Below are 17,037 nucleotides of genomic sequence, written 5' to 3'. Positions count from 1 at the left end.
TTATGCTAAACCCAGCTATAATACACACACACACACACATATATATATATATATATATATATATATATATATATATATATATATATATATATATATTTTTTTTTTTTTTTTTTTCCAGTTTAAATTCTGCTTAGCGGGATAGTACACTAGAATTTGGATATCTTCACATAATTTTTTAATCTAAGAGACAAATTTCCCAGCATGGTTTGTTAAAAAGTGATCAGTGGGAACAGCAACTGTGTCAGGCACATAGCGTCAAAATGTGCACAGTCACTTACATTCATCGCGCCAGCCTATATGGAGCATTTTAGCGCTGCTAGTTCGTGGCAAATTTATGCTAAACCCAGCTATAATACACACACACACACACATATATATATATATATATATATATATATATATATATATATATATTTTTTTTTTTTTTTTTTTTTTTTTTCCAGTTTAAATTCTGCTTAGCGGGATAGTACACTAGAATTTGGACAGATATCGTCACATAATTTTTTAATCTAAGAGACAAATTTCCCAGCATGGTTTGTTAAAAAGTGATCAGTGGGAACAGCAACTGTGTCAGGCACATAGCGTCAAAATGTGCACAGTCACTTACATTCATCGCGCCAGCCTATATGGAGCATTTTAGCGCTGCTAGTTCGTGGCAAATTTATGCTAAACCCAGCTATAATACACACACACACACACACACACACACACACATATATATATATATATATATATATATATATATATATATATATATATATATATATATATATATATATATATATATATATATATATATATATATATATGTATATATGTATTTATGTATTTATGTATGTGTGTGCAAACGCCGTGGTTACTTTATTCCAACATAGTAATCCCACCTTTGAGTCGGAGCCGAGCGCATCGGCAGGAAACCCCGCGGCCCGGGTTTCATCTCGCCGCGGTGTCACCGAGCCAGCTCAAAGAAGGAGAAGGCGTGAGTCGGCGAATCGGAGCCACATCAAGGAGAAGCCATGTTTTATTCATCTGCGAAAAGCTCCTGGAATTCCGAACCCTCCCGTCTTTTGTTCTTGAGCTCGAGCTTGAGCTTTGACATCAAGGCATGTTTGGATTTTGCTGCCGGGGTTGAATTCCCGGGCAATATTGTGTATCGCCGCTTCCACAAATTTGTTTATTGTCTTAATTTTGTTTTATGGTACTTTTTTTTTTTTTTTAATCTTGCTGAGGTGGACCGAGGCATCCTGCTGACTCGTTTGTTTTGTCGCCTTTCTTTTTTCCAGTGTCAGTCCTGCTGCTGGAAAACTTGCCAGATTCTTTTTTTTTTTTTTTTTTTTTTGCGGACGCTCACAGAAATCAGATCTTTCGATCGCATCAAGAAAGGAACAGGTCAACCAACGATTCACCTCTTAAAGACAAAAGTGCAACAAAGTTACCAATAAGGCCTTTCTTTTGTTTTGTTTTTTGTTTTTTTTTTAAGTACCGCCTGTTCGCTACAATGAGCGAGTTAAATCCTGGTCGCCTGTTCATTAGCTGAATTTCTTCATTAGTTTTTCATAATAAAAATCAAACAAAGATGAAATCAGGAATCAAATCAATCAGGAAAAAACAAAAAAAACTAAAACTAAAAGATCAAGTTGAATCTTATCACTATTCCATGTTTTCAGGAGGAACTTCAAAACAAAAGCATACCAAGGCCATTTTTGTCATACATACTCATTATGGTGGAGTTTATTTTGAAGCAATGATTGGACTTCTCACAAAGTTTGTCTGTTTTGCTATAATGGATTAGATTGACAGGCTGCGTATTCTCCATTGCACTTTTGGCCCATACGCTATGGTACAGTTTATTTTGAAGCAATTCCTGCCTCACTATAATGAAGTTAGGCAACGTATTATTCCCAAGTACTGTACTTTACTTCCTCATTACTCAGTGCCCGGTAAAAGTGTCATTTTACCGTCTGTTTTGCGATATCGCCGCAAAAGTCGACTTGTACCCAAAGAAATACGGTAGGTAAAGTTTGAGAGCTGCTAATGGCTTCCCGCACTCCGGCGGAGAAGTCGAAGCTTTGAAACGTGTTTTTATTTTTTCTGATTGGAGAAAAAAAATTCAACGTATAGTGTTGCTGCGGTTAGAAGCGAAAGCGAAGTTTGTCGGCGCCAAAGCGCTCTCTCAGGTGAATGGCGCGCCATCATAATCGCAGGAACACATTGGGCCGCCTGAAATGGCTTCATTATAACCGCTAAATGACTGCAGGTCTCCCCGGCGGAGTTTTGGAGCGCAAACACTCGTCGGAGCGCGGACGCTGCCAGTGCCGACTTTGTCCCGCGTCCCGGGGAGGTTCCGCGTGGCGGCTATCGACACGGACAAGCTTGGGCTGTTTGGGAACGCCGCGTCTCGCTGCTCTTTATTACAGCTGGCTGGGAATGTGTCCACACTTCTGGTTTTTTTGTTTTTTTTCTGACAAACTCCTGGCTTCACATCCAACTTGGCTTTTGCACATTTTGGTTGAATGTGTTAACCTCCACCAAGGAGCTAACATTGGGAACGTTGCTGTTGTTTGATCACAACTTTCTGTTTGGTGGATTTTTCTGTTGGGATATTCCCAAATAACTCATTCAATCCCAAAGACATATTTTTATGGTTTTTCACAGTCCAGTCAGTCAATTCTAGATACGTCTTCATATACTTATTTTTTTCAAGTGTTTGGCTAGAGCAGTGCTTCTCAAATCGAGGGGTAGGTCCCCCTGGTGGTGCGCGAGTATTATTGCAATAAAATAAGAATATGCATCTTTTTTTTTTTTAGTTTCAGGCACTTTGATGCGCTTGGTTATTTTTTACAGTTTTAGACTAAGTGATAACTCGTTTAAACGCTAAGAAATAATGAATATATGTTAAGTTGATTTATATTGCTTTGTTATTTTGTTAATGTTAAAAAGGATACAGGTTTATGTATAGTTTCACAATTTTTATTGACAATAATCTTATAGTCAGTATGTCAAGTGGGGGGCGGCATGAAAAGTTTTCTCTTTCCTGGGGGGCTTGGTTAAATATATTTGAAAAGTACTGGGTTCAAGGAAGCTCTAAAATGAGCTAGTCCTTCACAAATTAACTCATTCACTCCCAAAGACGTATTTATGTTTTTACAGAGTCCAGACATTGAATCCCATGTATTAATTCAGTTTTTTTCCAAAGATTAATGCTTCCAGTTTTTCCAAATAAATAAAGTACCTGTGACTGAATGTTCAAGAGTTTTGAAAGATACGTAAAAAAACGTCTTTGACAGAGAATGAGTTAAGCACGAAAATAATTGTTTTTTTTTTTCATTACCTTAATTTGATAAAATGGTTTGAAAGGCAGCACATTGTCCTAATCGTCACACTTCTAAAAAATAATAATAGACAGATCTCGTCACATTATTTTCCAATCACGTGATTGGAATCTGGTCATCCCTAATAAAAATCAGCATTTTTTTTTTTTGTCTTTCTTTTTTTCCCATCAAAAATGCTTTGCCATGATTAGGAGCTACCTGGCTGAAAAAAAAATATTCTGACATGAGAGAAAGATTGAAATCCATTGTTATAAAAATAGAATTCCGGGCATTACATTGAAAATCCATTTCTCAAATTGGATGCCGAGTGAGCCGTGCGGCCGGTCTACACTGATGCTCTGCTGCCCTCGTGTGGCTGTAATATGTAAGCGCAGGAGCTTCTGGAGAATTCGGACGGCAAACAAACGCATTTATCACGGGCAGATGTCGCCGCCAATCTCCCGCTGCGGTCAATTGATGAGCCATCACTAGCACGTTCATCACCATTACTTGATATTGATAAAGCGATCACGCATGCTCTCCGCAGCTGCCCGGAGACAAATGGCTTTGGGGTGGGGGGGGATTTTTCTCCTAGTGCGGTTTCCTGCCAGAGAAATAGCTGCACGTGGAGCAGGAGCATGCAGAGAATGGCGTTTTGTTGCATTTCCATAGATGGGCCGAGGCGGATGCACTTTTAAACACAATTACGTCACGTGTCAACGTTCTCATGAGGTCACGTGAAATGTTCTCACTTTGGATCTTGATAGGGTAGAAATTCAGGAATCCATTTGTGCTCTTATGCACATTTAGAAAAAAAAGAGCAGAACTGACATATTGTCAACAAAACACGACACACTTGGATTGTTTGAATACTGTGCTAACACAACAGTAACACGCCCGATTGTTTACTGATAAAGAGTGTCCCCTGGAGGCGATTAAAATAGCAATTCATACTAAAACGGGTTGAGGGTTTACTCGAGAATTTCTTACAAGGTTATGGTTTCAAAGGCTAGGGTTAGGGTTTCAAAGATGGGGTTTAAACTAGATTAGTGTTTCAAATTAAGGTTTCAAAGTATGGATTAGGGCTTCAGAGTAGGGTTTTAAACTAAGATTAGGGTTTTAGTCTAGGGTATTAAATTGAGGTTAGAGTTTCAAAATAGGGTTTCAAATTAGGGTCTGGGTTTCATAGTAAAGTTCTAAACAAAGTATGGTTTCAAATGGATTAGGGTTTGAAAGGTTTTAAACTAAGATTAGGGTTTCAGAGGAGGCTCATAAACTAAGTTTCAAACTAGGGTTAGGGTTACGGCATCAAATTTCAAATTTAGTTCAGGGTTTTAAAGTAGGGTTTCAGATTTGGTTTAGGGTTTCAAAGTAGTGTTATGTTTCAGCATACAGTTTCAAATTAGGGTTTTAAAGTAGGGTTATGTATATCACGTATAACATATTTTGTAAACCAATACATTTCTAGTTGAAAATACATAAATAAAACCTAAATCCTACATTGTTTATATATCATAGTAATAATTTAGTTATTTAAAAACATATATTTTCTTTAAAAGAATGTTGTAACGTTCTATACAAGGTCGTTTTTGTAAACGGCCTAAAAACTTGTAAATGCCTACTGTGATTTCTAGTCACTAAATGATTTTTTACCCTGAAACAGACGAGTAACTAGAAAATTTGAACTCCTAATTGAAAATCTGTAATTGGGTGTTTTCACTACAGTGCCATCCTGTGGTCACAGGATGTCATTGCACCACACTTTCAGCACCCATTTGTCTGCCAATTTTAATACACAAACAACACGCTGATTGTTTTCCAAATGTATTATGAATTCTTCTACAGTATACAAATATCCACACTTAAAATGTTCTCAAAAACACTTGTGTGTCGTTAACATTTCTCCCCACCTTACAGTTTTGTCGTTTCACTCCTTCAGTGTTTGCCGTTAAGTCCACAACAATAACAACAATAATAATTGCATTGATTCATCATCCTGTCGTAAACAGCATCAAACCTCCGCGCCACGAGTGGTGAGAAGGTACATCGAAGCCACAGTGTGAGGCGGGAGCATTTTGACATCACGCGAGGAGGTCCGTATTGCGGCGTGGTCGCCCCCCCCCTCCCCAGGCCCTTTTGTTTTGTTTTGGAAGCAAATTAAAGTGTCTGATACAGACGCACCATCGCAGCACGGACATATTTTGCATGTCCTCAAAATGATGTCGATCCAGGAGGAAAACACAACACGGGGAAGGGAATCAAGTAATGCGAGGAACAACATATCAAAACTTCAGGAAGCCCATCTCCTCCCGTTGAAATTAATCCAAAACAATGTTTACCGGATTTTTCGGACTATAAACTGCATCAACAATAATTGAACAGGAATCTATTTTTGTCGCGTACTGGAATACAATTTGAAATTGTAACATTAGATATTTACGCAGAAAGATGGTTCATGGTTCAAGTTATTTTCCATTTTTGTTTATATTGCAGCAACACAGACTGATTTGCCTGCACGTTTCAAAATCAGAGCGGGGCCACCGTGTTTAAAACATAACACCGACATACAGTGGACCCCTGGCTTACGGCGTCCCTGGCTTACGTTTTTTTTGTCCCCTCTTTACGGTATTTTTCCCACTTTATGTCATCAACAACTAGGGGAGTTGGTTGTGTTTATGTTGATTTTCCTCCCTCTTCAGGCGTTTTTAGGTCATTGCACTTATTTTCTGTTTATGTCAAACTGCCTGCCCTGCAACACGTCACTAAGATACTGGTCTGCTAATGGTCGGCGCACGGGGTAAAAAAGATGGCTGCCCAAAGACTTGATGTCATGTGAGTGCTTACGATATCGTATTTATTGTGCATTTTAGTGCTTCATTCAACCTTATGTTGGTTAGCCATAGCTCCCAAGATTGCTAGTGATGTAAATGGGAGAAGTAAGAAGATGGAGATAATCAAGAAATACAGTACAAAGAAGGCTAGGCTAGGCTAGGCTACCCTGCTAGGGATTATGGTCATAAGTAGCTCAAGTCAACGTCACTCAAATGAAAATACAATTCAAGTTCAATTTTTCATTTTTCCTTTTTATATTATTTAATTTATGATATTTAGTTGTATACCTATTATTACTTAACTATTTTGTTACCAATTTTTAATATGTATACACAATTTTGATGTTTTTACCTGGGGTTGTTTATGCATTGGCTAATTAGCATACGTTTTTATTGTCCAACATACGACAATTTTGCCTTACGATCCCAAGTCCGGAACTGATTCATTTCGTATGGCGGGGGTCCACTCTACTCGGATTGTTAGAATACTGCGGTAACACAACAGTAACACTCCTGATTGCCTTTACTAGTGAAGAGTGCCCCTGGTGGCGAATAAAATAGCATTTCAGACTCAAAAGCAATACAGGCAGTTCTCGGGGCACAAACGAGTTCCATTCCCACACTGACGATGTGAACTGAATTTCGTAATTAACAATTTAATACCCCTAAATATCCTCTGTCTAAATAATCTCTCCTTTCTTCAACCTTTAGTTGATATTTAGATTTACAGTACTTCCATCATAATTACTTCAATCTGGCCTGGACCAGAAAATTACGGTGCACAGACACTCGACACTGGTTGGCTATTTGGAGACAAAATGGAGGATGACCCTCATTTTTTTTTTTTGTCCAGCTGAAACAATGTATGCCGTGTACTTCGTAACCCGAGGACTGCCTATACTTTGATAAACTTCTTCCATTACCTTTTGTTTACTGGGTGATTGCCCCATGGTGGCTTGTAAAAAAACTGCAGATAAACTGCACTGGACTACCAGCCACAGGGTTCAAAGCATGAGAAAAAAGTAGCTGCTTATAGCCCGAAATTCACGGTACATTAAAGTGGCATCATGTGACCTTTCTTTTCGACAGCTTCATAAATATCAACTCTAGTCTCAAAGTATCAGGAAGTAGTGCAACAAACAGTTTAAGTGGATTTTTTTTTCTTTCTTTTTTTTTTTTTAACCCCCGGCTACCTCGGCTAAGCAAAAAATCGACCGGCGGAGGGAATTGTCCGTGGGAATATTTTTATGAAGGAGTGTGCCGTTGCCACAAAAGTCCTCGTGTGCTTGGAAATAAATGACCGGATTCGATCGCGGCGTGACGTTTGGCCTTGGGAAGGCAATGGTGACCAAAAAAATAAACTAAAACAAGGCGACCAGAACCCAGCTACATTCCGTGCGGTTTTAAGAGCTGTTGTAGCGTTAGCTTACGGCGACGCCCTTGAGAAGGTTTCATTTTTTCTTCTTAAATAAGCTTTTGATTTTGGAGGAGGAGCGCTTGATTTTCTCTCCGTTGTCACTGGAGTCCTGGGAGGAGGTGCTCTGGAGCTTGTGCTCCCGCCCCAGGCTCCGCCCCTCCGAGTCCAGGGAGGTGAGCGACGGGTAGCGGCCGACAGAGGGCAGCATGCCGGCGGGCAGCATGCCGAAGCTGTACGACTTCTCCAGGACGCCGTTGTAGGCGGCCTTCCCCGACGGCGGGGTGACGGCCCGGGGGTCCGGCGCCACGCGGGTCAGGTCCGGCGACGGCGAGGTGGACGGCGGGCTCGAGGGGGTGGTGGCTGGCGTGGGGGGCAGGGGAGGCGGGGTGGAGTCCCTGCAGTTGCTGGTGATGCCGGTGGACGCGTGGAACTCGGGGTTCTGGTTGAAGACCAGCATTTCCTCGCGGGAAATCTTGCGGTACGGGGTGTCCAGGCTCACCAGGTGCGACGTCTTGCGGCCCATCGAGGAGTTCGGGGTCTCCGCTTCGGGGCTGCCTTCCGCAGTGCCGTCCCTGAGGGACGTGGCGGTAAACGAGAAAATGTCACAGGAAGGAACCGGACTGAGGGTTACAAAGTAGGGTTTCGAACTACGGTGAGGGTTTCAAAGAAGGGTTTGAAAATAGCTTTAGAATTTTAAAGTGGTTCCAAACTAGGGTTTAGGGTTTCAGAATGTCGTTTTAAACCAGGGTTGGGGTTTTTAATCGGGGTGTTATCCTTAGATTAAGCTTTCAAACTACTGTAGAGTTGGGCTTTCAAAGTAAGCTATTAAACTGAGTTTAACGGTTTAGAGTAGGATCTTAAACTGAGGTGAGGTTTAAAATTAGGGTTTTAAACGGGTTAAGGTTTCAGAGTAGAGTTTTCAACTAGGATTGTAGTTTGACAGTAGGGTATTAAACCAAGATTCGGGGTTCGAAGTGGGGTTTCAAACTAGGGTTAAGGTTTCAAAGTAATGTCTTGATTTCAAAATAGTGTTAGGGTTTCAAAGAAGGGTTTTAAACCAGGTTTTGAGTTTTAAAGTAATTTGGGGTTAGGTTACCAAAGAAGGGTTATTGTTTCAAATTAGGGTTTCAAACTAGGGTTGGGGTTTTAAAGTGGGGCATTATCTTGAGATTACGGTTTCAAAGTAAGGTATTAAACTTAAATTCAGGGTTAGAGGAGGGTCTTAAAGTGAGGTAAGGTTTCAAAGTATGGTTTTAAATGGGTCAGGGTTTTAGAGTAGGGTTATGAATTAGGATTGGAGTTTCAAAGTAAAAAAAGTTCAAAAGTAGTTTCAAACAAGGGATTTGGTTATCAAAGAAGGGTTTTAAACTTGGACTATTGTTTTACATTAGGGTTTCAAAGTTAGGTTGGGGTTTCAATTGTAGGGTATTAAATTGAGGTTAGGGTTTCACATTAGGGTTTCAAACGGATTAGGGTTTCAGAGTAGGGTTTTAAACTAAGATTGGAGTTTCAAAATCAGGTATTAAACTTAGGCAAGGGCTTCAAAGTAGGGTTCAAAACTAGGGTTAACATTTCAAAGTAGGGTTTCAAATACGTATCTATCTATATAAATATCTAACTATGGATTTATATTTGGGTTAGACTTTCACAGTATGGTTTTAAACCAAGATTGGAGTTTTAAAGGAGGGTATTAAACTTTGGTTCGGGCTTAATTTCAAACCAGGGTTAAGGTTTCAAAGTAACATATTAAACTCCGGCTGCAGTTTCAAAGTAGGGTTTCAAACATTTCTATGAAGGGCTTAAAATTAGAGACAGGGCTCGTAAATGGGGTTATAAACTTAGATTAAAATCACAAAGTCGGGTTCAAAACTAACGTTAGGGTTTCAAAGCAGTGTTTTAAACTAGGGTTAGGACTTCACACTTTATGGCTTCAAAGTGGGGCTTCAAAATGAAGTTCGAATTTCAAAGTAGGGTTTCAAACTAAGGTTTTAAGCATGAATCACCATGACCCCTTAACACCAGTGAAAAGGTCTTAATAAAACACCTGAGAGTCCACACTTTAAAAGCATTCCTGGGCACTGCGGCCGCCGCTACATACCCCCTCCTATCCGAGCTGAACATGACATATTCATCGTCCGCCTCGAGGGGATAGGAGAGGGACGAGCTGGCCATGGACAGCAGGTCGGGATCCGGGGACATCATGGAGCTGGAGCTCATGAGGCTCCGGCGGGAGCGGCACGCGCTGCTGTTGCGGGTTAGCGGCGGCCGCATCAAAGCGGCTGAAGAAAAAGACAAGAGAGAGATTTCAAAGTGTTGTTTAGCATTCTGCTATACTAGTTGTGGCATTATGTTACAATTTATGGAAATTCCTTAGATTTTTTTTATTAATTCATTAAAGAATCAATGGGGAAAAAACACTAGGGAGCTGAAATTTCCCGCAGACGATTAAAACGTCAAATTTCAAAACGCAACCATTCTGACGTTTCTATGTGATTGCAACTGGATGTGCCAGATTTCGCGTACAAAAGTAATCATTGTCCAAATTTTGGACCATATAAAACCATTATAATTACAATTTTTGAGGACGTTTTCATAGGATTTATGACTTTGATTTTCCTGCAATTTGTGCAACATTCTGTTGAGCGGCGGTCAAACTATGTCAGCAAACAGAAAATTCTTTGTTGACTTGCATTTCACCTCAAGACAGCAGGTGGCGTTAGAGACCATTAAAAAAAAGACAGCCGGTACCATGTTTCAATTTTTTGTGGGTGTTAAAGGGACAATGTGTAAGATTTAGACCGTTTTTCATGACAGACAGCAGGAGGTGCTGCATTTATCATTGCCCGTAGCTATAACAAACATGGCAGCCTCCGGAGGAGTGCCACCCCCCATGTATTATCATTTAATTATAAGTAGACTTACTTATATTTAAACATTTGCAAGTTTTTTAATTTTATAATCATTTAATTTACTCCTCTTTAGTGAAAAAAGGTCTAAATCTTGCACATTGTCCGTTTAATAATTTGAATGGATAGAACTGATGTCACTTAACAATTTGAGTGCTTGAAGGGAAAAAAAATATCATGAATAAGTTCAATAATAATATAGGTTGCTTCAAGGTTAATTTAGATCATTTTTTATCCCTTTTTATTCTGTAAACAATTAAAAAAAATGCTGGCTTTGCGTTCAAAACACAGCATACAAAAGCACCAACTTCCCGTTCACTTTGAATGCCTCACCCGTGAACTGCGGAACGATGGGAGGCGTGTCCTCGTCCAGGTCGTCCACGCCGCCGGCGATGGGGTACGGCGGGACGGAGACGCGCGGCATCACCACCCAGCTGTGGTCGGAGTACAGGCTGGCCGTCAGACTGGGCAGCCCCGAATTGTTGACGACGGGGAAGCCGCACAGCCTCTCGATCTGCTGCCAGCGATGCAGGCGCTCCCTCAGGCACGCCGTCACCTCGGACAAGGACTTCCTGGAGACGTTTGAAAAAGCTAGCTTTAGCCAGACGCCGGCTAACCACCTGCAGTTTCCGAAGGTACTTACTTGGCCTCAAGTATCTTGTGGTCCACCTCATCCAGTGAGGAACTGTGCGCGACGTGAAGCGTTCCAAACACGGAACCTCTCTTCTTTTTGATTTTCTCGGCCTGGAATCCAAAAAGGAAACTTTGAGCGTCGCGGAGAACGAAACGGCGCCGCGTCGCCCGGTCACCGTTACCTCATCCTTGGCCACGCAAAGTTGGAACTCGGCACTTTGTTTCTTGATGTTGTAGTACTGAACCTCCACCTCGTGCGTGAGCTGGAGCCACTTCTGGAGAGCTTCCGGCAGCGAGCGCTCAGACTGCATCTCCTTCTCGGCTCGCTTAAGGGCTTTTCGGACCTACGCGGGAGGGACGGACACATTGTCGGCGAGGCTGCTTTTCATATCTTATATTATTCTTATTATTCATATCATATTATTATTATATTCATTCATCTTACGGCCGATAAACATTTCTCTGACTGTAATGGAGCCTCGCTCCAGCACTGTCCCACCCATGGCAGCGTCTGATTGGTTAGCCGTACAAGAGCAACAGCCAATCAATAGTGAAGGATATATGGAACGGTAGCCTTGAGAACGCTCATCTTATTATTTCACTTAAAAAAACAGAGGTTGAGTAAAATATATTAGAAGATATTATTTACGTATTCTATTTGCTGTTCATATTATTAATGTATGTACGATGGCAATAAAAAGCCTTATATTCAATTCTTTATTTGGTTATAATGTTAGCACTGGTGTACCGTAAGACCAAAATAATAATCGTGATTATTTTAGTCAGAATTGAAATCACGATTATTAATCACGATTATTTTTTTTCAACATGTCTATTTAATGCCCTTTTTTTTAAACACGCAGTATATAAACAAGGCTTCAAGGCTTGATAGTTACAAATAATTATAATACATTTAAATAAATCAATAAATAAATAAGTAAATAATAATTATGGCAAAAACACTCAGGGTAACACAGCTAACTTACTAGATGAGAGCAAACCAATAAAAAAAAGCCTACTTAGAACCAAGCGCATTATTTATTTTTAAGCAAATTTTAATCTGTTAGATACCATTTCACACTGGTAAATAATATATTAGGGCGAGAAAATAAGAGGCTTTTGTGTTGCAAACATGTGGGAAACATTGCCCCCTGGTGGCAGGATGACAAAGTTCCTCTTTCCTGGGGGGACTTGGCAAAATATAATTGAGAAGCAGTGATATATGGCAAGATGAGACAAAACAACAAATTACAATTTAGTGGTTTTTCCATGGTGGTACGTGAAGGCACTTCAAGGGAAACTTCTGAGAGCAAAATTGAATTTCATCCTTTTCAATGCCAGTTCAGATTTCTTTTCAAATTGAGAGCAAACCAATTGGAACATTTAATTGCAAAATTGTTCTAGTGATTCCCAGACGATGCGACCCTTGATAGCGTGTTTCCAAATTTGTATTTTGCAGAAGGACACCAGAAGAACAAAACCCTGGCTTCACCTGCACAAGCTCCTCTTCGGCATATTTGAGGCGACTGAGCTCGCATTCCGCGCCTTCCCGCAGGTCTCGGAGTCTGTGAGCCTCCTTCTTGGCCCCGGTGATCTCATCCCTCATCTTCTGCTCAAGGTTCTGCTTCTCCACAATGACCGTCCGGTTCTCTTCCTGAGCCTTTTCCAACCTGCAAAGACGGAAACCCAGGTGAAAATTTGCCACGGTTTCCCCCAGAGGTTTTTTTGTTTTCGTCCGCTTCTGCAATCCTCTCGCTAACCGACTCTGCAGGTCGAGGAGGCTTTGCTCGGCGTTTTGCAGGCTCTCCAGATCCTTCATCATCTGTGAGATGTGCACCTTGCTGGACTTGTTCTGCATGTAGGCAAACCAGCAGCCGCCCACGCCGATCAGGATGGAGATCATGAGGACGAAATCTTTCATCCAGTTGTGTTGGGGACCTGAGAGGGACGGCGCTGCAATTTGAAACGTCGACGGGCAGGCCGCGTGCGCTTAAGTCAACGCCATGCCAGGCGCATACTTACGCAGCGGGGGGCCGAACAGGACCGCGTCCAGCGCCTTCAGGTTGAGTTTTTGTTTGTGTCGCTGGTCTGACACCTTCAGCTGCATGGACAGGAAGGACGGCTCGTTGGCGGCGATTCTGCAACGCAAAGTCGCGGCAGTCTCGTGACGTAACACCGAAGCCTTGGACGATCTTTGAGACCGTTGGACCCTTGTGTTCTTGGGTCTCGTCTTCGATCGTATTTCACATTTCTGAAATGAAGACTCGGCCCTATTTTAAGACGAGCATTTTCAGGCGGTAACATGACCTGACGTGGCCTCAAGATCTTCCACCGTTACACCTGCGCTGCCTTTTGCAAGCGCTAGAGGGCAGCATTGTAGCGCCGATGGCTTGTCAAGGATTTGTAAGTGATGTAATAAGAAAAAAATAAAGACGGCTTAAAACACAATGGCAGCCTTGTCTGATTTATGAAACGTAGGTGCGTCTCTCTTGTGCACGTAAAACATTTTCAAGTGTCCATTTTCATATCATAGTAAACATCTATGCCTTTTTGTCAGTTTTATTGATTGACACAGTCAGTCCTGTAAATATGGATCTTTGACGTCCACGGCAGTAAATAAGTTAAAAGTTCTTCACGTTATCTACGTTTTAATTGTTCAATAAATGCCAACGACATTTGAAATAATTACTCATTCACTGCCAACTCAGTACAAATTGGCCTGACGTCTATAACTGTCATTAGCAATTCATTTTGTAAAAAGTTTTATATAATATACTTATATATAATACACTTTTTTCAGGCAGTTTAACCCCTGTGTGTGTGTTGTGGCCAATCCTTTTATCTTTACATCAAAGGCATTTCACATCAAAGGGAAAAGGAATGAAAGAAGACACTAGGGAGCTGAAATTTCACCCGGATTGTTGTGAAAACATCTCCAAGTTCACCATGGAATGGACACTTAACTAGCTGGAGTGCGCCATCCCTTGGAAGAAAATAACTCAAATGGTCCAAATTAAACACTCCCAAAGTTTAAACATCTGTTAATTCTTTCAGTGCCAAGCGTTATTGTAATGGAAAGCTCAAGAGGGCCAGAATTTTTAGCATTTTCACTCGCCTTTCAAGGCCAACAGAATATCTGTGTAAATATGGATGGTGACATATGAAAGATTGACTTCCATTCTTCATTTAGAATTGCTGTGTTGTAAGTGTGGAAACACTGCCATCCAATGGTCACAGTTAGCACTATAGTGCTCAATTGGCTTGTAGCAATCGTCAAGGGTGTCAGCTCCTCTACATAAAAAACGTCTTTGGCCAGAATTTTATGATTTATTATTATTATTACCATTTTAATAGACGAAGATTCTGGTCCATGGCACTGAATGACTTAAAGTTAGACAAAAAAAATGTTTCGATGAAGGCAATAAGCTCTACTAACCGTGGCAAGGTGTTGCCAGTAACACGGAAGTCCCGGAAGTTCTTTTCATACTGGGGCAGCTCCACCGACTCCTTCAACCACTTCACCGTGTCCTCCACCGTCCAATTATGGACTGTCAAGACACAAGAAGCCATTTGATAATCTCACCAAGTCCAATACAGACAGATATTGAAGAAAACTACAACAAAGTGAATCAAGTTTAGCATCTTTTGTATTATGCATTTGCCTTCGGAGGTCTTCCAGCCCTTCCAGAGCTCCTCCACGGTGATGTGCTGGTCCTCGCGGTGCAGGTTGCTGTGCTTGTTGGTCTGATGCTGCTTCATGTCTTCTATTATGAACTAGAGAGAGATCAAAACTTTATTATCAGTTTTTTTTCATTTTTTTTATTTCTCAACTATTGCAGGGGAGTTGCTTGGCTGCTCTTGTTCCCTCTCACTCATACACACGCTTTCATTTCTCCTCTTTTTTTTTTCCTTATAGGGACAATGAAAGAATTCCACTTCCACTCACGTATGAGTGAACTTTCCATCAGTCGTCGTAGTGAAGTCTCAGCCGCAATACGAGAAAGGCAGGAGAGTTTAATGCTTTTAACGCACTCAATCCCAAAGACATTTTTTTTAAAGATGATTATGTAATTTATGAGTTAAATACTAAAGTAATCAATTACGTTCAGCACTAAGATAATCAATTACTTAAGATACTTACGTACTAACATTATTGTTTATTTTCAGCACTAAAGGACTAAAATGACTATTTTAGATGCTAAAGCAAACAAAGTAAGTAAGTACTAAAGTAATCAAATATATTAAGTACTTAAGCACTATGGTAATCAAATATATAAGCACTAAAATGACCTGCACAATTTTTTTAATTCAATTTAATTTAATTGGGTGTTAAAGGAATTAATTTCTTTAGGTAATTCAGTACTATAGTAATCAGTTATGTTAGGTACTTATGTACTAAGGTAATTGATTATTTTCAGCACGAAAACAACTAAAATGAGTATTTTCGGTGCTAATTCAAATTACTTAAGGTAATTAAGTACTAAAGTAAGTTAATCAATTACGGTAGTTAATAAAGCAATCAATTATTTTAGGCACTCAGCCATTATTTTAGGATATTGGGTGTTAAAGTAATCAATTAAGTAATATAGTAATGAATTACATAAGGTACTTAAGTAAGAACGTTTTTTATTATTTATTTTTTTAATCATTATGTTTTATTATTTTATTATTTACAGCAAAAGTAATCAAATTCCTTTAGGTAATTAAGAACTAATGTAATCATTTATGTTAGGTACTGAAGTACTAAAATAATTGATTATTTTAAGCAATAAAAAAAAATATATATATATAAAATATATATATATAAAATATATATATATATATATATATATATATATATATATATATATATATATATATAAAATATATATATATATATATATATATATATATATATATATATACATACATACATATATATATATATATATATATATATATATATATATAGAGAGAGAGAGAGAGAGAGAGAGAGAGAGAGAGAGAGAGAGAGAGAGAGAGATGGATAGGGCTGATGCGACAGAACAGTTTTAGGGGTTTAAAGTAAATATATTTTTATATTTGACGATGTTATGGCCCTTTCAAAGTCAGCCCACCCAAATTGTGTGATAATACGGCCAGGCTGGTGAAAAAATCCCCAGACACCCAGGCCTTAATCCCCCAGTTTGAAACCCCAACCCAAATTCGAAACCCTAAAATGGTCAAAATACTGTACAAGGGTTAAATCCGATTCATCAATGAATTGACATTAATCGAGTGTTAAAACACTTGCTAGCTGCAGCCGTAATAGCGATTAGCATGAATACCACGTCTCATTGTGTTCCTTAGGGCTCGGGTAACAACCAATCACAGCTCGGCTTGTGAACCTCACACGATCCCATAAAAACAGGTATACAGGTTATTTGACCTTGAGAAAATTATCAAATGAAACATAGACAAAACAGGAACATTTCATGTCTGAAATGGGCTAAATAAGTCAAACATTCCTTTAAGTTTGCATACATTTTCAAGTCTAGTTAATAGTTCTGCCATTCGCGGGACTTCCCATCCCTGAGGTGCGCTCCAAACGCATATTTACTTAAGGAAATGTCAATGTGCACAGTAGCTTCAGGCAACCCGACTGTGATGACATTGCCGGCGAAACGTGAACGTCAAACAAATGCATGGCAAGAAGAACCGCGAGCGACACAAGACCTCCTGGATGGAACTAAAAGGCGCATTACACAAAATAAAGCGCTACGCTTCCCAGACTATTAATAAGCATCAAGAGCCTTTGCTTGGTTTTGCTTCAGGCTGATGAGACAGGCGGGAACAGTTTGATCAAAGCTTCAGGGTGGCGGAATGGGTCTTCGGGGACTTTTCTTGGCAAGTCCACGAATAAACCCAACTTGAAAGAAACGCGGCACTGATCAAATATCACGCCGAGGAACGCGTTCCGT

At 40.1% G+C, this 17,037-nt stretch overlaps 1 protein-coding gene across 2 annotated transcripts in view; it reads right to left on the bottom strand.

Annotated features, from left to right (window-relative positions):
• Window positions 1-5,122: 5,122 nt before the first annotated feature.
• stim2b (stromal interaction molecule 2b) overlaps window positions 5,123-17,037 on the bottom strand; it is a 32,941-nt gene continuing 21,026 nt past the window's right edge. The window contains exons 3-12 of one of the 2 annotated variants that reach the window (XM_088426710.1): window positions 14,761-14,872; window positions 14,535-14,646; window positions 13,121-13,236; window positions 12,859-13,036; window positions 12,591-12,768; window positions 11,281-11,442; window positions 11,109-11,209; window positions 10,799-11,037; window positions 9,604-9,838; window positions 5,123-8,131 (exon numbers count right to left, since the gene is read on the bottom strand). In XM_088426710.1, the coding sequence (XP_088282836.1) occupies window positions 7,594-8,131; window positions 9,604-9,838; window positions 10,799-11,037; window positions 11,109-11,209; window positions 11,281-11,442; window positions 12,591-12,768; window positions 12,859-13,036; window positions 13,121-13,236; window positions 14,535-14,646; window positions 14,761-14,872 (1,971 nt within the window). In that variant the 3' untranslated portion in view covers window positions 5,123-7,593. The remainder of the gene's footprint in view (window positions 8,132-9,603; window positions 9,839-10,798; window positions 11,038-11,108; window positions 11,210-11,280; window positions 11,443-12,590; window positions 12,769-12,858; window positions 13,037-13,120; window positions 13,237-14,534; window positions 14,647-14,760; window positions 14,873-17,037) is intronic. The other variant, XM_088426719.1, reaches the window with a different exon arrangement.

Source organism: Hippichthys cyanospilos, chromosome 1 (assembly GCF_059441005.1).
Source record: "Hippichthys cyanospilos isolate Australia breed blue-spotted pipefish chromosome 1, RoL_Hcya_1.0, whole genome shotgun sequence".
NCBI classification, from domain to species: Eukaryota; Metazoa; Chordata; class Actinopteri; order Syngnathiformes; family Syngnathidae; genus Hippichthys; species Hippichthys cyanospilos.
The sequence above is the reverse complement of the archived record's forward strand: the minus strand, read 5'-3'. Positions and strand labels throughout refer to the sequence as shown.